The sequence below is a fragment of the Vipera ursinii genome, assembly GCF_947247035.1.
Source record: "Vipera ursinii genome assembly, chromosome: 12".
Lineage (NCBI taxonomy): Eukaryota > Metazoa > Chordata > Lepidosauria > Squamata > Viperidae > Vipera > Vipera ursinii.
In genome coordinates this window covers 13,765,028-13,787,461 of record NC_139525.1, presented here as the reverse complement: position 1 = coordinate 13,787,461, position 22,434 = coordinate 13,765,028, and the positions used below count along the sequence as shown (strand labels likewise).

Genomic DNA, 22,434 nt, shown 5'->3' with positions numbered 1-22,434 from the left:
GGTAAAGGTTCCCCCGCACATGCATGCTAGTCGTTTCCAACTCTAGGGGCCGGTGCTCATCTCTGTTTCAAAGCCGAAGAGCCAGCACTTGTCCGAGGACATCTCCGTGGTCATGTGGCCAGCATGACTAGATGCCAAAGGCGCACGGAGCGCTGTTACCTTCCCACTGTAGTGGTCCCTATTTTTCTACTTGCATTTTTACGTCCTTTCGAACTGCTAGGGTTGCAGAAGCTGGGATGAGTAACAGGCACTCACTCTGCTACGTGGCACTCGGGATTCGACCCACCAAACTGCCGACCTTCTGATCGACAAGCTAACCCACTGAGATATATATATATAATAGCTTGGCTCACTCTTTTCAAACGGAAGGACTTCTGCAACCTTGGACATTAATTATTTGGACTGTTGGGGTTTTTTTCTGGTGCTGTTAATCCTCATATGCCACCCAGAGCTATTGCCAAAGGTTGAGTAGCCAGAGAAATGAAATGTAATAAATCAGTAAATAAACAGTGCAAGCTTTTTAAAAGAAGAAGAAGAAGAAGAAGAAGAAGAAGAAGGAGGAGGAGGAGGAGGAGGAGGAGGAGGAGGAGGAGGAGGAGGAGGAGGAGGAGGAGGAGGAGGAGGAAAGCATTAAAGGCTATTTATCTTGAAGTCCATCCAACCCGGTATTACAGAATCTTGGCATGGCAATCCCTGTGGGACTCAGGCCCAGGGCTGTCTTGAACTGTGGAAACTTGTTGGGTGACTTTAGACCAGGGGATCTTCAAACGTGGCCCTTTTATGACTTGTGGACTTCAACTCCCAGCATTGCTCAGCCTGGCTGAGGAATTCTGGGAGTTGAAGACCACAAGTCACAAAAGGACCAAGCTTGAAGACCCCTGCTTTAGACCAATCCCCACCTACCCACTTCAGCCCATCTGATCTGCCCGGGCCAGTTGCTATGGGGAAAATTGCACAGAATAATACGTAACCCACCTGGACACGGTGAATGAAAAACAGGAGAGAAAGCAAGCCAAAAAATATATAAACAAAGGACAGGTTGCTGGAGAAACCAACACGGATCACTGCTTTGCATTCTTAAGAGTTTAAATCAGTTTATTTTCCATACTTGGCAACTTTAAGAGGTGTGGACGTCAGCTCCCAGAATTCCCCAGCCAGCATGGCGGGCTGGCTGGCTGGGGAATTCTGGGAACTGAAGTCCACACCTCTTAAACTTGCCACATTTGAAAAACACTGCTTTAAATTTTCAGAAGCTGCAAAGAAACAACAACCACACAGAAAAAAAACACATAAGAAATTGTTGTGATTGCTGAACAAATGGGTTTTCCTCCAATGCAGCGTTACGCAATTCTGAATTCTTGGCCAAAAGAAAGGATTCTTGTGCTTTTATATACATTCAGGGGATATTTTTTTTTTTAAAAAAAAGCAAAACAAACACCGCAAACTGTTCCTGCATTTCCTCGGCTCTCCGTAACCACCCAACCGTACAGCAATCCCAGTTTGTGCCAAACATAAAGGAGTGGAAATGACAGCTGCTGCTGGTTGTTGGCCCAAGAACTTTTATTTCACAATGTTGACCCTTCTTAGCAGGAAGGTGAAGTCAACATTTTTCTGTAGGTACCAGGGTGGGAGGGGTTCAAGAGAAATTCTGAACAAAAGATCGCACACTGCCGGCAGCTCAGCTCAGCTCAGCTCCGCCAGCCTAATCTGATCCTTAGCTAGCATTTAAGTTGACACGCGCTTGCTTTACATCAGGGATCTTCAAACCTGGCCCTTTTATGACTTGTGGACTTCAACTCCCAGAATTCCTCAGCCAGGCATGCTGGCTGAGGAATTCTGGGAGTTGAAGTCCACAAGTCATAAAAGGGCCAAGTTTGAAGACCCCTGCTTTACATCACTGATGCCAAGTCCTGTACTGAATAATTAGTCGAACACGTTGCCCGAGAGAGGTTTCTATGTTACGTTTAGAAGAATATTTGGCCACAGTACAAGCCTGAATTTGAGCGTCTATTGAGATTCTCCATCATCCAGGTCACGGTTATCCCCAAAGAGCTTTTTTCCAAAAAGGCAACTGAACTTTCTTGTTGTTGTTTTTCCTTTGAAATCGTTTCGTCTCTCATCCAAGAAGCTTCTTCAGTTCTGAAGAAGAAACCGAACAAGCTTCTCGGATGAGTTGTGAAATGTTTTCAAGGGGAAAAAAAAAACAAGTAAGTTCACTTGCCTTTTTGGAAAAGCATCTTTGCGACAGCTGGAATTTGAGCTTCTTCTGTTCCTCATCCCCTAAAGAGCTAAGCGGGCTGGGCAATCCTGGGAGTTGAAGTCCACAGGTCTTAAATCTGCTAAGGTTGAGGAAGGCTGTCCTAGTTTAAGCAGTTCCCACCGGATATTTAGAGACTGGGGTTTTTCAACCTCTTCACCCATTTGTACCACCGTTAGGATATTGCAACATCCGAGTACCACCAGTCTCCTAGCAAGGTGTCAAAAACTTGATATCCCCCCCACCCGCAAAAAAGGAAAAAAAGTGATGAAGTACAGGTAGTCCTCAACTTACAACTGTTTTCTTAGTGACTGTTCGAAGTTACAATGGCACTGAAAAAAGTGCTCCCCAAGCCACAGCTGAGCAAGACACCTGCCTGCCCGCCCGGTGGCGCTCTTCCTCCCATCCGAGGTTTTCATTGTTGTGAGCATTTCTGTTGAGGATTGGCAGGGGGGGTGGGGTAGGGGGTGTTTGGTTTTTATTCCCCCCCCCATCTGCTGGGTGGTTGCAGCAGGTTTTGGTCACTTCACATGACCATGATAAATATGAATCAGTTGCCAAGGCATCTGAATGGAAATCACAAGACCCTGGAGATGCTCCAACATTCCAGTTGATCGGCGCTTCTTCTGGGCTCAGAAGCACCAGGATCAGTGCTGAGTTCCAGCTGGAGCCTGGCGCTGATCCTGGCGCTTCCGCTGAGCCCTGACAGCCCTGCAGCTCCAGCCGTCTCTCGCTCAGGCTTGTGCGGTGCTGCCACCGGTTCAGCTCATTCCCCACCCCCGCTACCACTTTTCTAGGATGGTCGCGTACCACCTGCCAGGTGCCAATGTACCACATGTGGTACCCATACCACTGGTTGAAAAGCCCTGATTTAGAGGCTGAAGTTAGCGCGCTTTAGCATTATAGAAAAGCAATAGATATTTCTCAGTGGCGTGCTTAGTTTGAATAGGACTTCATCTTGCCTAGAATTCAGATTCTACCCTTCATGATAGTTTGGCTTAAATATCTGGAAAACCCATCCAGTGTAGTTTGCGAGTCTTAGGTTCCATTTTTGGGGGAATGAGACCATGCACTACACCTAACCAAACGCACATGCAGATAGTCCTTACAACAATTCGTTTAGTGACCATTCAAAGCTACAAAATGGTTTATGACCGTTTTTCACACTTAGAACCACTGCAGCATCCCCAGGGTCACCCGATCAAAATTCAGATGCTGGCACAACTGGCTCGTGTTTATGACGGTCGCCATGTCCCGGCATCATGGGATCCCCTTTGGCGACCTTCTGACCGGCAAAAGTCAATGGGGAAGCCAGATCCACTTAACAAACAGGTTGCTAACTTAACAAATGCAGTGTTTCACTTAATTACCGTGGCATGAAAAGTTGTAAAATGGGGCAAAACTCACTTAACAACTGTCTTGCTTAACAACAGAATTTTTGGCCTCAGTTGTGGTTGAGGACTACTTGTATAAAGGAACAGAATATTTAGGTAGATTTGACATCTTGCCTTCTCTCTCTGTCTCTCTCTCTTTCTCTTTCTCTTTTTCTTTCTTTCTCTCCCTCTCTCTCACATACACATACACACAGAGAGAGACTTCATTCCATCCTTAATAGGCAGGGTTAGCTTATTATTGTTAAATGGGATATTGCTAAACTCAGGGCTTTTTTTCTCATAGAACGCTCAGAACGGAGTTCTGGCAACTTTTTTGGATGGAACCTTGTAGGGTAGTCAAGGCGGGTTGTATGACATGTGTGAGTTCCGGCACCTTTTTCTTTTACAAAAAAAGCACTGGCTAAACTGAGGGACACGGTGGCTCAGTGGGTTAGGACACTGAGCTTGTCGATCAGAAGGTCGGCAGTTTGGCGGGTCGAATCCCGAGTGCCGCATAGCAGAGTGAGCGCCTGTTACTCGTCCCAGCTTCTGCCAACCTAGCAGTTCGGAAGCACGTAAAAATGCAAGTAGAAAAATAGGGACCACTCCGGTGGGAAGGTAACAGCGTTCCATGTGCCTTTGGCGTCCAGTCATGCCGGCCACATGACCACGGAGACGTCCTCAGACAAGCACTGGCTCTTTGGCTTTGAAACAGAGATGAGCACCGGCCCCTAGAGTTGGAAACGACTAGCATACATGTGCGGGGGAACCTTTACCTAAACTGATATAGAATTTGACTTTGACATCTCTGCATATAACCACCCTTCCTTCAGAATTAACAGAGCGATTCATTTAATTTTCTATGCTGATCTCAAGATGCAAACTGCAGCTCAGTTCATTGTTCCAAAGTAACCCTCCTTCCAGTCTTGCGAAACAAAACTGCATTCCAATTGAAGTACGTACACAAAATTGTGTATGCTGCCTACCGGAAAGTGGGTACGACAAATTGGGGATCAAGTATGAATGTATTGCTTTACAGAAATTTGCTCACAAGTATGCCTTGTGGTTTGTGTTTGTGTGTTTGTGTGTGGGGGGTGCAGATTTGTACACATGCCTGCATCAGAAGAGAGTTGCCCTGAAATGGTAGGAACAACATTTGGGCAAACATTAACAAAAATGCGAAGGTGACGAATGGAACAATCGAAAACAGGAGAAATGAAAACTAATAAATTTGTCCCTTCTATTCTGGTAGGCAGGCTCAGATTCCCAAGCGCCAGGAGAAATTGCTCTATCTGGAAATGTCGGAGGGCAGATGCCAAATGTTGCTAATATTTCATTTGAGCAACACTTTGTGTGTCTCCTTCTGTCGAAGCATTGGCAAGCTTTTTAAAATAGAAACCGCCCTAATAGAAATATATTCAACCCGACTGCTTCTGCAGGCAAGTTTGCTCTCTCGTCTATGCAAGAAGTTTTGGAATGGACTTTCTTAAGCAAAGCAGACGGCGCGTAAAACATCGGCTTCCATAACCAGGGAGGATTTGGGCTCTAATTAAAGCCATTCCACGGGGAAAGTGGGATTAGGAAGAAAGGCACGGGGGCTGATCCAGCTCGTACCTTATTTGAGAAGATTTGGGGAGATTAAGCAGCTAAATTACCCAGGCGAATCTTTGCAAGGCAGGACTGCCACGTGCCTGTTCTTCAAACTGATTTTATGGTTTTTTTTTATTCTGCCACGTCTTTCTTCCTGGGGCTGGGGCAAAGGCAGAGTATTGTCCAAGCAGATTCCAAAGCAGATAAAACAGCTTTTCTTTCAAGTTGGAGTCCTGTGTATGCTCTAGGAGACGGTCATCCCAAAACAGCTACTCGTCACTTGACGAGGGCAATAGGGACCGGAATTTCCCTTGTTAAGCGATGCAGTCATAAAGCGTGACATCACGTGATCACACACACCCCCTAGCCACACAACTCCTGGGTTTTGTCCATTCCACACTATTGCTAAAGTCTAATGAGAGTTAGAACAATCAAACCAGTAGAACGGCTTGCCTCCAGAAGTTGTGGGTGCTCCATCACTGGAGGTTTTTAAGAAAAGACTGGACAACCATTGGTCTGAAATGGCATAGGGTCTCCTGCCTGAGCAGGAGGTTGGACTAGAGGACCTCCAAGGTCCCTTCCAACTCTGTTATTCTGTTAATATTGTGTGAAGACTTGAGTAAGAAAGCAAAATTAAAAAGTCTGACTGAGATAAACCACCTTAGGATTACCCTGGTTGGACCAGAGATAAATCAGATCAACATAGTGATAAGGATCAACGCATGACAACAACGGCACTTTTGTTTTTGAACGGGCATTCTTCCATCCATGGCCTGATTGTCACACCATTTTAATTACTGTAATAACAGATCAACATCATGCACTGTTCTGCAATGAAGCAGAATACGCCCACATTTTAACGAGTGCACCTCAACTTTGACACAATAATGTTCACCCCTTCCCAAAACAACTAAAGCCAGGCTAATCTTCTCTGTATTGTTCCAATGGGTGTGTGGGTTTGTGGATGGGAAAATGGATGGAGAGAGAGAGAGAGAGACAGACGCTGAATCGGGCTTATTGAGCCATGATAAAGTTTGACTATGACTACAATCAGAGCCAGCAGTTTAAGGGAGAACACATTGTGCTTAAAGTACACAGTATAGAATTAATTATAAGTTATAACCAGGCGGTCTCCTCAGAGTGTTGTGTTTTGAGCCAAGAGATCACAAAGACTGTCTGCTGTTGTGGAAGAAATAGGCGACTCTATGTCGTTGCCCCAGGGACACCCGAGTGTAGGATTCCTATGCTCTTCGTTGGAGGCTAATTTTTTAATTTGAATTTGTAAATAGTTTCATATTTGCTCATCAAGAATGCAATACACACACACACACAAGCAACCCACATGCACAAATGCACAAATCTATATGCCTCAAAATCATGTCCATTTGGAATTGCCTTGATGTTGGTGCCCTGGTCTCTCTCAGTCTTGGGATGATAGATTAGGGCCAAAAGTGAAGATCCAATTAAAGTAATTTATTGCTAAACAGCCTTCGCACAGGAATATTCTCAACTAAAAGTTGACATTTGCTATAAATTAAATAGGGGTTGATGGAAATCAAAAGGGAGTTGGACTTAGTTCACTTGTGGCTACATAAGGATTCTAGGCTGATTCCTCTTTTAACCCCGCCCCAGGTTCTGCCACTCCTCCTACAATCAGGACAGTCAGAGAAAGACCTTGTAAAGAATTTGGTGAGAACATTCTTGCAGCTGTTTTATTACTTCGCACAAAAGCTAAAGCACCAAAAGCCAATTAAAAAAAACAACACAGATTAGCCCAAAAAAAAGTACGCCAAGCTGTGCATTCAAATTAAATGGTAGATAATAAAAAAAATAAACTACTCTGAAGCACCTGAGATAACCCTGGAAATGTAAGCCAATATTTGATGCATACAGGGAAGTCCTTGGTGGAAAAAGAAGCTATTTGCTTTGACAGCTTTTTTAGTGTTAATGACTCTGTAAGATCAAAGATCCTCAACCTTTGAAATAATGTGAGCTGCCAATTCGTGTATAATTGTCATACGTGTACAACTTTTCGCTTGATGTGCACTTTTACCTGGACTCATTAAAAACAAAAAAAGCAAGCAAGCAATGTTTGATGGAGACGCACTGCTGGGTCACATGCGAGGAATCACTCCGTCAAAATTAAACCTGTCACTCAAGTGGTTTTGTAAGAGGCGTGAACTCCCTCCCTTTCCAGCAGTCAGCCGAGATTAACTCACCAATCGAGTGTTAACCACAGGAAACAGGAGAGCAAGAAGGGCCCCATTCAGCATGTGCATTTGCAACCTACCGAAAAGAAAAAACAAATGTCACCTTTGCAGCGTAAGGATGTCTGTTGCAGGCAATTCACAACAGTTGCAGCCGGTTCTAAAAGAAGGATGAACCACAGATTGCCATTAGAAGAATAGTCTGAAGGACCATCGGTAGGCCATCTTCTTTACAAAGATCAGCTTGAAACGCTGCCCAAGGTCACCCAGCTGGCTTTATGACTAGGGTGGGACTAGAATTCACAGTCTCCTGGTTTATGGCCTGGTGACTTAACCAGTAGCCCAATTGATTCTTTTTTATTATCATTATTATGTGTTGTTATTATTCCTACCAGTTTTTCTTGGCACGATTTCAGAAGTGCCATTGCTTCTTTCCTAGGGATGAGAGAGAAGGACTGGCCTGAGGTCACCCAGCTGAGGTCACCCAGTTTGTGACTAAGATGGGATCTAGAACTCACCATCTCCCAGCTTGCAGTCTGGTGCCTTAACCAGTATTTCAATTATTATGTGTTGTTATTATTATTCCTACCAGTTTTTCTTGGCACGCTTTCAGAAGTGGTTTGCCGTTGTCTGCTTCCTAGGGTGAAGAGAGAGCCACTGGCCCACGATTATCCACCTGGCTTTGTGACTAACATGGGACTAGAACTCACAGTCTCCTGGTGGGTAGCCTGATGCCTTAACTGATATTCAAATTGACTCTTATTATATGTTATCATTATTATATTGTTATGTATGGGTTGGGTAGATAGATATATGCTTTCTTTTGAGAGCAGGCAACAGAATTTCATTTTCAATGTGTGCCAGTGTGCTCACAGTAAAAAAATGACAATAAAGGTTATCTCATCTCATCTCATCTCATCTCATCTCATCTCATCATCTTATCTTATTTCTGCCAGTTTTCTTGGCAAGACTTCAGAAGTGGTTTGCCGTTGTCTGCTTCCTTGTGCAGAGAGAGGAGGACTGGCTCAAGGTAACCCCATCTAGCCCAAGGCAGAACTAGAACTCACAGTCCCCCCCGGTTTGTGGCCTGGTGCCTTAACCTCTACAACTGTTCTTTTCCTCACCATCCGCTGGCTTACAAATTCAAGTCCAGATGCAAACTTTTATCGACTCAGTTCAATCGTCTGCTTCTTAAACGACTCAGACAAAAACAGCCCAGGCACTTCCATTAGGAGTCATTTTAAGAACGCCATCAGAAAGCCCACCGAAGTGCGGAGGAATTTAGACCCGCCCTTGAGAAGTGGGTGGGATAGGTAAAGTGGTTACTCAGCTGCGATGAAGCATGAGACTCAGGACCATCCCTCTTTGTCCTCCTTGTCTTCTAAGAGTATCCAGTAAAGGATATGAAGAGCTTTCAAGATTCATTAATGGCCCTATAAACAATAACCAATAAAATAACCTTTCTGGAATCCCAGCCTGCTTGTGGCTTCACCTGGCTGACAATAGGGCGGCACTGCTCAACCTTGGCAGTTTTAAGATGGTGGACTTCAACTTCAAGGCTGAGAAACACTGCATTAGGGCAATTATCTAACTTCATCTCTTCCTCTTAAAGACCACATCCTTGTATTTTTCAAGCCTCGTTTAGCAAGGTGGCTTCTTAAGGAACAGCCCTTTCTCAGGAAGGAGCTAAATTATATGCCAAGGGCCTAGAAAGAGTGCAGAGAAGAACAACAAAGATGATAAGGGATCTTTAGACATTTCGCTTCTCATCCAAGAAGATTCCTCAGTTCTGACTTAAGCTTCTTGGGTAAGAAGTGAAATGTCCTCAAAGAAAAACAAAGAAAGTCCAGTTGCCTTTTGAAGGAAAAAATAAAAACATCTTTGGGACAACCATGACCTGGATGGCTGAAACTCTCCATAGACATTCAGCCACAGCTACAAATTCCACGTGATCAATGTGTAAATGTGGTAAAATGTAGACGACCAAGCCACAGAAGCGGTCATCATTTAAATGATCTATTTGTGGTAACTCACTTACCTGAATAGAATCATGGCGAAATGGCAGGGTGGACAAGCCAGTAGAAAAATCTGACATTTAAACAAACAAACAAACAAACAAACAAACAAACAAAGAGAGAGTTAACATCATGGTCTTTTTATTTATTTGCATCTCTACATAGACACAGAGACACAGAGGGTGCGCGCATGAAAGACGTAACTCACATTTATCACTCAGTCAGCAGTTTAAAGCTTGCAATGATTGCTGTTCAAATCAGGGGGTCTTCAAACTTGGCCTGGCTGAGGAATTCTGGGAGTTGAAGTCCACAAGTCATAAAAGGGCCAGGTTTAAAGATCCCTGGTTCAATTATTCCCATCAGGACATTTATTTATTTGTTTGTTTATTAAATTTATACGCCACCCATTTCACAATCGAACCCCTCTGCTGACGTCCAGGAGGAACTATCTATCTATCTATCTATCATCTATCTATCTATCTATCATCTATCTATCTATCTATCTATCTATCTATCTATCTATCTATCTATCTATCTAACTAACTGGTGGGGAGCAGGGCTGTTGCTCTAATCCAGTGTCCTTCCCCACCCCCCAATTCTCAACCTCTCCTTCTGTTGTGCAAACAGGAAGAGGCAGGACTGAAGACTGATGGAGTCAAGAAAGCAGGCTCGCAATAGCAACAGCCCTTAGACTTACATACTGCTTTACAGTGCTTTACGGCCCTCTCTAAGCCTCTGCGAAGATCTCACCTGGAAAGTTAACACAACCCAGGTGGCTAGAAAGGCCCAACAGAGGCTTCACTTTCTTAGGGTCTTGTGGAAGAACAGGGTAGAACAACAGCTAATGACCCTCTTTTACCGGTCTACCATAGAGAGCGTCCTCTCGTATGGTATTGTGGTTTGGTATGCTGGTCTGACAGCCGCGGATAGGATGGCATTACAGAGGGTGGTGAGCACAGCACAAGACATTGTGGGCTGTCCCCTGACACCACTGGATGACCTCGCCAGGGCTCGCTGCCTTGGAAGAGTGAGGAAGATTCTCAGGGACGACTCACACCCTGGACCGTACCTCTTTACTCTCCTACCATCAGATAGGAGATATAGGAGTATAGCCAGCCAGACCAACAGGCTGAAGAACAGCTTTTATCCATGGGCTGTTAGGCTTTTGAACGGGAAATAATTTTTATAAACTTTATGCAGAATTGACTTGCGAGGCCAGTGTGTGGTGCAATCAGTTCACACGGTGTAATAAGATGGAGGTTTTGTTGTCACTGTGAGTTGGGGGGTGGGGGCACGAAGGGAGGCTCAGCCCATCTCAATGTATACGTGGTTGTACTTTGACAATAAAGGTTCATTCATTCATTTACACAGCCCTCTCTTAAGGGGCACGGGATCTCCGTAGCTCATTCGAGGAGATGAAGCACGAGATCATCTGCAGGAGCTGATTATTCAAATTTCCAGCAAAGAAAAATCCACAGCTCAATGTGGAAACTGAATTTGTTGATCAAAGTTGCTCATAGTATTAAGGGATGTTGCGTAAGGCCAATCTTTGAAGCTTCTACAATAAACCATGAATTATTGAACAAAGGCCAGGTTGACACATTATGCTAAGCCAGAGTTTTTTATGCACTGCATCCCACCCTCTCTTGCTTCCACGTGACCAGTTTGGTTCAATGATTAAGGCACCAGGCTACAGAGCGGGAGATGGTGAGTTCTAGTCTAGGCATCAAAGTGAGCTGGGTGACTTTAGGCCAGTTACCAGGAGATGGTGAGTTCTAATCCCGCCTTAGGCATGAAAGCCAGCTGGGTGACTTTGGGTCAGTCACTCTCTCCCTCAGCCCAACAGATAATTCTGGGTTTTTGTGGCAGAGGAAATAGGAGGAAGGAGTGTTAGGCATGTTTGCCACCTTGAATTACTTATTGAAGTAATAAAGGGGGATAAAAATCCAATAAATAAAGTACAGCAGAAAGAGTTGTTGAGCAAAAAAGAAGCTATGGGTTAAGACTCCTGGCTGCTTCTAAGCTGGAGCCCCAGGGGCTAAAACTGAATTGGTAATTCCACCTCCTTTACAGACCAAGGCAAATCCAAAGGGCAAATCCTCGCTTCTCCTGCCCATGAAATCAACAGGGTGATTTCATGGGCAGGAAACCTCTTCAGAAAACTGTACAAAATGTCATTTTTCTAGCCAAGTCAGCGTTGCGGCAAAAGCTGTTTTGACCTGCTTGTTCTTTATCAGAGAGACTCAACTGTTTTGTTTTGTTCTTTGGCCCAGGTTGACAAGTGACAGGAGGAATGATAGGAGAGAACACCACCCAACATTTCCAGGAAACCAAATATGTCACAATTAAGTGTGTACTTTTAGAGTTGAGGCACATAACTGTGAATGAGCCTTACCAAAAAAAAGACGGATGCAGGTTCTAACTTGAACAGTTTGAGGGATGCAAAAGTGATAATACTGGACCGATAGAAAAGAATATTTGTAGCTCACTGGTGGACTGTGCTTTCTGAGCTTGGTGGTTTTCTTGCAAACATCTCATGACCTGACTAGGTAACATCATCTGTGCTAGAAGAGAATGGGATTGGAGGAGGAGGAGGAGGAGGAGGAGGAGGAGGAGGAGGAGGAGGAGGAGGAGGAGGCTTGTGGATGTTTTTACCATGCTAGGTAACATCATCAGTGCTACAACTCCACTCCCTTCTTGCACTGATGATGTTACCTAGTTTGGTAATGAAACATCTGCAGGAAATCACCAAGCTCAGAAAGCATTAAGGACCCCAGGGATAACACTGTACTGAAAGAGAAATGGTGCTGGTTGAAAGAAGCATTTGCCGAAGCCAACTGAACCTTAAAGGCATTTCATGGTAAGTCTGGCATTTTTACACCACAACATAGAATTGTTAGTGTACCTGAGGAAGTAACAATAGACCTGGAACTTGGTGGTTTTGTGATAAGAGAGAGAGAGAGAGAGAGAGAGGGAGGGAGGGAGGGAGGGAGGGAGAGAGAGAGAGAGAGAGAGAGAGAGAGAGAGAGAGAGAGAGAGAGAGAAATCTGCTCACTTTGACCACAGCTTCTCTATTACCTTGCAGGAAGTTATAAAACCACGGAGAAGGTGCTTGGCCAAGAGAATGGAGAACCTGGATGGAAGCAACGGAGCAGTCGGCACCCTGGTCTGACAAAAGCTGGGAAGTATGGAAGTGGCTGAACAGACGGTGCACGGGGACCACAAGGTCCAGAGATACTCTGAACAAATGGGGCTATCCGGTGGCTTCTGCCCTTGGCAATTGTGGTGACACGCAGACAACAACACATATGTATACCTGCCCTTTGTACCCTGACCAGTGTACACTTGAGGACCTCTTGGCAGTGTGACAGAACACAATTAACGTTGCTGGTTTCTGGGCAAGATCTGTTTTAACTTGTACATTATTTTAATCTGGTATTTTACCTTTTGCATTTTATGTCAGGCAGTATGCCTTTATTTTAGTTGTGATGCTTCTGACACGAATAAACACGCAAACTGCTGCAAGAGAGAAAGCGAGGGAGGGAAGGGGAGCCAAGACTCTTCTCTGTTGCTCTAGAAAAGAAGCCGGGGGTCTCTTGACGATTTTGAGGATAGAGGTGGCCTGCTTGCAAACTGATGGGCTTCCATTGTGCCAGTGACGACAACTGTTTTCCATAAGGAAAACCATCCCATTATGATGCTGGGTTTTCCCAACAGCTCTGGGCCTGATGCAAATTAACGCAGAAGTTAGAAATTGAGTCTGTTGCCGTCGCCGCCTCCTCCTCCTTATCCTTCTTCTCCTCCTTATCATCATCATCAACAACAAGAGCAACAACACAGAGAATCTGATTCAGAACAGGGGCTACTTTTATCCCAAACCTCAATGCCAGCCAAGGTAAAAAAAAACCCCACTTCATTCTTCTCCCTTTAAAATAGCACTGAATTCAGCAGAAGCAAGCTCTCTGTGGATGCTAAGTTGGAAATTATTTAAGGCTGTCACGTGATTAGGACATTTGTGGCTTTTAACAGCTAAGGTTGCTTTCCGCAGTGGGATAGAAATTAAAAATCCAGCGTCTGTCATGCGCTTTTCTGCAAGCAATTAATCCTGGCTTGCAGATTCCTCATCTTGAGCACCCAGGTGGGACTAGCTTCTCTCCATATAAAACAGTAAATCACCTCCAGATGTTCTCACACATACAAGCTGTCGCTTAGGGTTTTCGTCACTTGTTTTAGGTGTCACTTATTTTAGGCTGGCATTTGCAAGGCACGATGTATCTGTGAATTAATTTTTGATTTGCCCTTTTTGCAAAATAACCCACCGGGACAACTGCATTTCCAAAATGGTGGATGGCAAATAAGGAGGAATTATTTTAAAATGTCAGAGCAAAGCAGGTTCTCCATTTTTATAACATTTTTGGTGGCAACTCCAGGGACTGGGTGCTTTGAATATAAAGCAGAACTTCCCCACCACCACCACCACCCAAAAAAGGGGAAATGACAGCTGCACGATTTAGAAAAAATATCCTGTGCACCATCTTTCTTTCTCAAAACTGATTTCTCAATATTAGTCTCCTATAGCAGATGGTATACAGATAGTCCTCAACTTATAAACTCAGCTGAGCCCAGCATTTCCGTCACTCTGTGAGACAGCTGTTGAGTGAATTTTGCCCCATTTTACAACCTTTCCTGCCACAGTTGTTAAGTGAACCACTGCAGTTGTTAGGTTAGTAACGTGGTTGTTAAGTGAATCTGGCGTCCCCGTGGACTTTGCTTGTCAGAAGGTGGCAAAAGGGGATCCCGTGACGTCAGGAGAGTAAAACCGTCATAAATACGAGTCACTCATATTTGTGCCAAACCTCTGAATTTTGATCACGTGACCGCAACAGTCATAAGTGTGAAAAAAGGCCAGGAGTTCCATTTTTTTTCCAGTGTTGCTGTAACTTTCTGTGGTCACTAAATGAACTGCTGTAAGTCAAGGATTACCTGCATAAGAATGAGGATTGAGAAAAATAAAATAATAATTAAAAAAAAAAGGCCTGGCTGCAATTCGTTGGACTGCAGGGTGCAATAATATTGCAGACTTCAGTTCTGAGAGATTTCACAAGACGGTTACATCACGAAGGATAGGCAATGGGAGTTAGTATTTCATTAAAAATTTAATTAAAATGGATCAGGGACACGAAACCTCCCTGCCCACCAAAACCAACAAGAATCAAATTAAAACTTCTCCCGACATCTTGGAAGCAGATAACATCTTGCAAGGTGTATTTATTCATTGATTAATTAGATTCATATAGGGTTACTCCAGGCTGTGATTTAATTAGATTTCAGTGATCTAATGCGAGACTTCATCTGTTAGCTCCAGAAATTAAAATGTATGGAGCCTTGGAAGCTTCTTATGCAAGTTGGCATGTCTTTACAAGAGTTGCCCCATCCTGGGCTCAGGTGATCCCCATCTGCAACTTTCCCAGGTAACCTCCGACAAGCAAAGTCAAGGGGGAAGCTGGATTCGCTTAAGAGCCATGCCAAAAGGTCGTAAAACTGAGTGGGCGAAAATTTTAACAAACCGCAGGGGTTCACTTACCAACCATCGCAAGAGGTCATAAAATTATTTAAGACTGACTTCACAACCGCCTTGCTTAGCAGTGGAAATTCTAGTGCCAATTGTGGTTGTTAAATCCAGGACTTCCGGTGCCTTTCTCAATCTCGCAGGGTTATCCCCCCCCCCCAGCTGAGAGGCTTTCACTACCCCCCCACTTTGCAAAAGGGGACCAAACCCCGAATTTCACTCCATTCATAACATGACACCCCGTGGGTGTTGTGTATGTGTACACTTTTGAGAGCGAGCAACTAAATTTCATTTTTAATGTGTGCCATTGTGCCCACAGTAAAAAGTGACACTAAAGGTTATCTATCTATGTCTGTTTATCTATCTATCCTGTCTACCTATCATTTGTCTATCATATATCTATCATCTGTCTGTCTGCCTGTCTGTCTATCTATCATCTGTCTATCTATCTATCTATCTAATCTATCATTTGTCTATCATATATCTATCATCTGTCTATTTATCTATTTATCATTTGTCTATCATATATCTATCATCTGTGTGTCTATCATCTGTCTATCTATCCATCCATCCATCCATTTATCTATCATTTGTCTATCTATCTATTTATCTATCATTTGACTATCATCTATCTATCTATCTGTCTATCTATCAGTCTATCATTTATCTATTTATCATTTGTCTATCTATTTATCTATCATTTGACTATCATATATCTATCTATCTATCTGTCTGTCTGTCTATCAGTCTATCATTTATCTATCTATTTATCATTTGTCTATCTATCATATGTCTATCATCTGTCTATCTGTCTGTCTATCTATCATCTATCTATCTATCTATCTATCTATCTATCTATCTATCATCTATCTATCTATCTATCTATTTGATTTTCTCTTCCCTTTTCATATTCCTCAACTAAGCCACGTCCAAACAGAAGCCTGGCATTGGGGCAAATTAGCCATCGATAGACACATAGACCCAGGGCTTTTTTTGTCATAGAACGCTCAGAACGGAGTTCCGGCACCTTGTTTGGATGGAACCTTGTAGGGTAGGCAAGGCGGGTTGTATGACGTGTGTGAGTTCCGGCACCTTTTTCTTTTACAAAAAAAGCACTGCATAGACCTAAACAATTATCTACAGACTATGCAAAAAAGACTATCAACCAGCCAAAAAGGGAGCAAAACGACTCAATGACCTCCCCACCAGCAATCAGCACTTCGATGAGTACAGATTAATTCCAAGACTAACACGGGGCCAACAATCAAGTAAGCAAAACCCCAGTGAAGAAACTGCCCAAGAAGCCAAGAGTAAACAGCCCAGCCAAAGAATCTCTAGGACCACCCCCACCAACCCTGACAGGGCAAGCCACAACTAGAGTATAAATTGAGAGCAAGCCCCACTCCCTACTAGCACTGATGATGTTCCCTAGTTGGGTCAGGAAACGTCTTCCAGAAAGCAGTGAGCACCAAGGAGCCCTCATTTCAAGCCTGAGCTACAAATATTCTCCTTTATTGATATTCTGGTTTCAACCAAGCAACTCTAAGGCAGGCGGCTGTTCTCTCTGAAAGTGGAAACAGGGCCTTGCAAAGCACTAACAATCCACCCCTGCGCAAAAGCACATCAGAATGGCACTTGATAGCTCTTGAGCGCATACAGACTCCCTCTTTGTCTATTGTTGTTTCCCCGGCACATTTTGTAAAGAGGCCGCATTCACAAAAGCTAACAGCCTCTTTTTTTTCCCTTTCCACTATTTTTAGAGGAGCGGGGCGGGGGGGACGACAACTTGAATGGGGCTCCTGTCAGATTACATTTACGTTATCGCCTTCCTCACAGACTGCAGCCTTACAGGTTGAAAAGCAGCTTCAGGAAAATGAATCCGCAGATGACAGAGTTGAAAAATTGGGAGGCTTTCAAAATTTATGCAGCCAGACAAAATCTATTTACACAGATGTCTATGAAGATTCTCAGTCATCCAGGTCACAATTGTATCCAAAGTGGCTTTTATTTTTGAAAAGGCAACTGGACTGGGGTTTTTTGAGGAGGAAGAGGAGGAGAAGGAGGAGGTGGAGGAGGAGGAGGCTTGCAGATGTTTTTACCACGCTAGGTCAATAACTGTCTTTCCATCTCCCACACCATGCATCACAAAATTGATAAAAGCTTCCAGGATAGGAAGCGAAACGTCTTTTTCTTCTTCCTCCTCAAAAAAACAGTCCAGCTGCCTTTTCAAAAATGAAAACCACTATTGATACACAGATATGACAAGGACATCTGTGAGAACAGCCAAGAAACCAATTCTCCTAAAAGCAGTTTGTGCAGGAAGAAATTCAAGAGGAGAAAGTGGAAAACTGGCTCCTTTCTCCCCAAAATACAAAATACAAAAAAAAAAACCACCCATTTTCTTTCTCACAAACTTCAGTTCTAAGAATCACAAAGCTTCTACAAAGGATAACGTTTTGCCCATTTCTAAGGTTAGCAGTACAGACCGTGGCAGGATGGGAAAGTTAACACTTCCCACTAAGCTAGGAATCAGCCACCTGTTCCAACACAGAGCCCGCGTGCACAATGTTACGCAACGTCACAACCTTTGAGCAATCGGGTTTTCGAAAGGCAGAAAAATGAAGACAGACGAGAAAGCCCATTCCTTCTGAAATTTCAAGCGAAGACACAAGAGCCCGTGAGATCTGATTATCTCACGAGGATCAGAACCTTTTTAAAAAAGAACACGGCAGATGGAATCATAGAACATAGAAAGTGCTAAGGTTTTGGGCAACAGGGACCGGTTCGGTGGAGAAAGGTTTTTCCACAGACCGGAGACTATGTGGTTTGGCGTGCTTCCTGCAACTCGCGGATGGGGCTTTGCTTGTTTGTGCGCACCGGTTGCTGGCATGCCGCGGCCCGGTACTGGTCCATGGACCGCGGGTTGGGGACCCCTGACATAGAACATAGAAGCAGAGGGCTGGGAATGACTTTAGAGGTCTTCTAGACCAGGGGTAGGCAACCTTGGCTCTTTTATGACTGGTGGACTTCAACTCCCAGAATTCCTGAGCCAGCAAGGCTCAGCTTGGAAACCTCTCCCTTTCCCCTCAGCGTGGCTGGCTCAGGAATTCTGGGAGTTGAAGTCCACGAGTCATAAAAGAGCCAAGGTGGCCTACCCCTGGTCTAGACCAACCTGCTATTCAAGGCAGGAGCCTTACACCATCCTAGTTTATTCTTGAAAACCTCCAGTGGTCCTGCATTAAGAAGGTTGTTCAGCCACAAGTCTTAAAGTTGCCAAGGTTGGAGACCCCTGTTATAGACCTTCCCACTAAATTGCAGCAAGGGTGGTGGGCAGTAGCTTTGGTGACCCCAAAAGTGGGGTTGTCCAATGTGGGGCTTCGGGTGACAATCCCCCCCCCCCACACTCCTATTTCATTGCAGTTTCAATGCTTCCAGAACCCTTGGTGGAGCAGTGGGCTAATGCCTCCCTAAGTAACACCAGCTGCCTGCAGTTAGTGCAGGTTCGAGTCCCACCAGGCTCAAGGTTGACTCAGCCTTCCATCCTTCCGAGGTAGGTAAAATGAGGACCCAGATTGTTGGGGGCAATAAACTGACTTTGTAATAATGCCGCTTGGGGTGTGTGAGAAAGCCCTAATAAGCAGGCATATACATAGAATGAAGGCTACTGCTAAGCTTGTAAGCCGCCCTGAGTCTTCGGAGAAGGGCGGGATATAAATGGAATTTTAAAAAAAAACAACCCAGAATTTAATCTTCTTGCTTCCCCGGCTTCTTTGTCCGGGTGTCACTTTCTTTCCAGCTGTGTCTTAATCATGGATAGTTCCACTATCACCAAGTTAAGACTAAAACAAACTTTAAAGCTTGTTTACCTTCGTGCCCTTTTGCTATAGATCTGTTTGGTTTTATGCACCTGCTTACAACGGCTTCTTCCGTGCAAAATGAAAGCTTTACAAGCGACTACTCTGAAGATTGGACCGAGGGAAATGATTTTGCTAACTGGGTGGCCTCTGGATTTCATACGGTTCCCCCAGAAAATTTGACTGAAGTAGCTGCTGGTCAAAGTGTAAAGCCCAGTGGCCTCCTTGCTTAAAGAAAAGTTGCTGTTGGAAAAATGGGATGAAAACAAACGAACAAGCAAGTCCACTTGCTGAACTGAAGAAGCTTCTTGGACGAGAAGCGGAATGTTTTCAAAGGGGAAAAAAATCAAGAAAGTCCACTTGCCTTCTGGAAAAGCTCTTTTGAGACAACCATAACCTGGAGGATGGAGAATCTCCATGGAGACCTGCCAGCTTTCCTTTCCTAGAGCCACAGAAGCCCTATTAAGTCATCCAGGTCATGGTTCTTGCAAAGGTGCTTTTCCAAAAGGCAAGTGGACTTTTTTTTTTCCCTTGAAGATGTTTCGCTTCTCATCCAAGAAGCTTCTTCCGCTCTGACGGAAGGATGGAGGATGGAAGGATTAATGTTCCTTGCAATCATCTGGTCATTAGAACTCTTTCTGGGAGTCATGGAGGCCACTTGGAGGTTTATCCACCCTTCAGTCAGAACCGAAGAAGCTTATTTTTTATTTTATTTTAATTCCATTTATATCCCGCCCTTCTCCGAAGACTCAGGGAGGCTTACAAGCTTAGCAGTAGCCTTCATTCTATGTATATGCCTGCTTGTTCGGGCTTTCACACACACACACCCCGAGCGGCATTATTACAAAGTCAGCTTAATTGCCCCCAACAATCTCATCCATTTCACTTCTTGGATGAGAAGTGAAATGTCTTCTAGCAAAACAAGACAAGTGCAGATACCTTTTTGAAAAAGCACCTCTGGGTATTCCATCTCTCCTGAAACTAATCTTAGCATCTCTTGAAGGCCTCCAGGAAGGCTATTAGAACAGCCACCAAGCTGTCATTTTAACCAGCTCCTGGATTACTTTCCCTCCGTAGCTTCTTGTCCCGCCTTCAGGGGCTTTGGAGAATAGGTTGACCGCCCTCCCTCTTCTTGCGGGCAGCCCCTCCAGTACTGGAATACTGCTATCACGTCACCCCTGGTTCTTCCTTTTCTCTAGACTAGCTACAGCCCAATTCCTGCAACGGTTCTTCAGATGCTTTAGTCTCCAGGCCCTTCATCATCTTCGTTGCTCTTCTCTGCACTTTTTCCGAGTCTCAACATCTTTTTTATATATATATATATATATATATATAATGGGGTGACCAAAACGGGATGCGGTATTCCAGATGTGGTCTTACTAAGGTTTTGTAAAGCGGTATTAATGCTTCCGGTGATCTTGACTCTATCCCTCTGTTTATGCAACCGCGGACTATCTGTGCTTGGCCATTTCGTTTTAAGTAACTTTGGCTGTACTTTGTGATCAAGGACAGGTGGTTCCATCGTGGCTGATCTCAAAGCCTGTCTAGGGCGGCGGGGGGGTGGGGGGTGGTTTACCAGCTGTGTGGACAAGTGACCAAGGAAGGGTCACTTGTGGGAAAACAACTACCCACAAACACAAAAACAGCTGGTAACATTCAACTCACATTCTTAGGTTCCTCCTTTAACTGGGGTGGGGAGAAACCAGCCCACAGATTGGTCCTGAAAGAGTTTCTCCAGAAGACCCTGTTGGCATCAGCCTTGTAGTCTTTCAGAGACTATAAAAGAGATTTTGGATTTTCTCAAATATCTGAATGCTGGCTCTGTTCCCAACTTCACCTCTATGCTAAGGAGAGGCAGAGAGACCAGTTGCAAAATAAACTTTGGCACTGATAAAAAGCCGGGAATAAAAATAAACTCTTGGCTAAAATTTATAAAAAAAAAACCAGCCACATCTTTGAATACAAATGGCTTTTCCCCATATTTCAACCTGCCTGGGCCATCTTGAGGCCGACTCGATAGCTGTGGACGATGGTAGCCGTAGTGCAAACGGTGGGCTCCTCGGCACACTCTGAGTTTGCTGGTTTCCTTACAGAGGTTTTGGGGTAAGAGATCTGAAACGTCTGCCAGAAAACCACCAAGCCAGTTCAACCCCGAGCTACAAATATCCTCTTCTCCTGGTAGTTCAAAGTACCTGGAGGAACACAGCTCCTTACCTGTATCATCGTGACCACGTGACACGGGTTGAGCAAGTAGATGACCGTCCGGGAAGCAAACTTGAATCCCACCTCCAGTCCAAAAGTCAGGCAGAAGGTGACCAGCAAAAGGTTTTTGCCCCAACATTCCTCCTTGACCCGGGACTGAGCCAAGCGGTCAGCAGCTTCCTTGGCCGTGGACCGTCCGATCTTCCGCAGAGAGACCAGGATCTCCAGGATGCCCACGAGGGTGAAGACCACGCTCTCCAGCAGACGCTGCTGCCAAGAGAGGAAGGAGGCACACTCGCGACCCCCGTTGCCTTCAAAGCTGGGGTCCACCCCTCCGTACATCCAGTCCATCAGGTTGGAGAAGCTGTAGCGACTCATGGCCCAGGGGACCCCCCCTCCTGGGCTGGGAGGGAGCAGGGGAGAGTTGGAGAAGATCAAAGCCAGGACACTGCCCAGGGGGCGAACCATGAAATGCCAGGATTCCTTCCTCCACAGACTGCCTGCCCCTTCTTGGGAGCCAGGATGGGGGGGGGGCTCAGGAGACCCCAGGAGCAGAACCTGCTAAGAAAAGAAGAACAACCCAACTTAGCCCAAGACCCTTCCTTGGTCACTTCTCCACACAGCCGGTTACCCCCTCCACCCCCGCCCTAGACAGGCTTTGAGATCAGCCACATTGGAACCACCTGGACTACACCTCCCATCGTCGCCGCCACCCCCCTCCCCAACATCCCAGGCCAAGCAAGCCCCACCAGCACCCCACGAAAGACGGGCTCACTCCTAGCCAGCTCCCAGCCGGGTGGGGAAAGCGGCTGGCTGGCACACTGGCTGGGGTGGACGCCGCCTCTGCACGACGCCCCTGCGAGGGAGGGCGCTTGGGGGTGGCAGCAGCTGAATGGGTGGGTGGGTGGGGGGAAGGCGGGGAAAAGAGGGGGAGGGGGCAAGGGAAAGAAGGGACCCCAAGGCTCCGGTCTCCCTGCCAGCGTCTCAGCGGGAGGGAAGCTCTCCTGCGCTCCCCGTCTCGCCTTCCCCCCCCCTTCAAGGCGCCCCCTCCGGCCTGGCAGCCCCTCCGGCCAAGCGGGGACCGGGCGAGGCACCCACCGCCGCGCTCCGCCTTGCCAGCGCCGGGGGAGCCGCAGCCGCGCCTGGCCGAGAGCTCGGCCGCCGCCCGGACCGAGCGAGCAGGGACGCAACAATGTGGCCGCGCCGCTCCTCGCCAGCCCAGCAGCATCCCCCGCCGACGCGCTGCGCTCGGCCCCACCAGCCGCCGGGGCGCCGCAGATTGGCTGCCCGGGACGGCCCGCTCCGCCTCTCGGAAGGCGGCTCTCGGCGGGCCGGGGAGGGATGGAGGCGGCCGCACTTGCGCGCCT

The 22,434-nt window shown here is 45.7% G+C and overlaps 1 protein-coding gene across 2 annotated transcripts in view; it reads right to left on the bottom strand.

The window, feature by feature from the left end:
- Positions 1-22,434, bottom strand: part of TMEM164 (transmembrane protein 164) — a 34,094-nt gene that overhangs the window by 11,640 nt on the left and 20 nt on the right. Inside the window, exons 1-4 of one of the 2 annotated variants that reach the window (XM_083371909.1) lie at positions 22,166-22,434; positions 21,080-21,628; positions 9,466-9,515; positions 7,440-7,506 (exon numbers count right to left, since the gene is read on the bottom strand). The exon at positions 22,166-22,434 is cut by the window's right edge and continues 20 nt beyond it. In XM_083371909.1, the coding sequence (XP_083228035.1) occupies positions 7,440-7,506; positions 9,466-9,515; positions 21,080-21,535 (573 nt within the window). In that variant the 5' untranslated portion in view covers positions 21,536-21,628; positions 22,166-22,434. The remainder of the gene's footprint in view (positions 1-7,439; positions 7,507-9,465; positions 9,516-21,079; positions 21,629-22,165) is intronic. The other variant, XM_083371908.1, reaches the window with a different exon arrangement.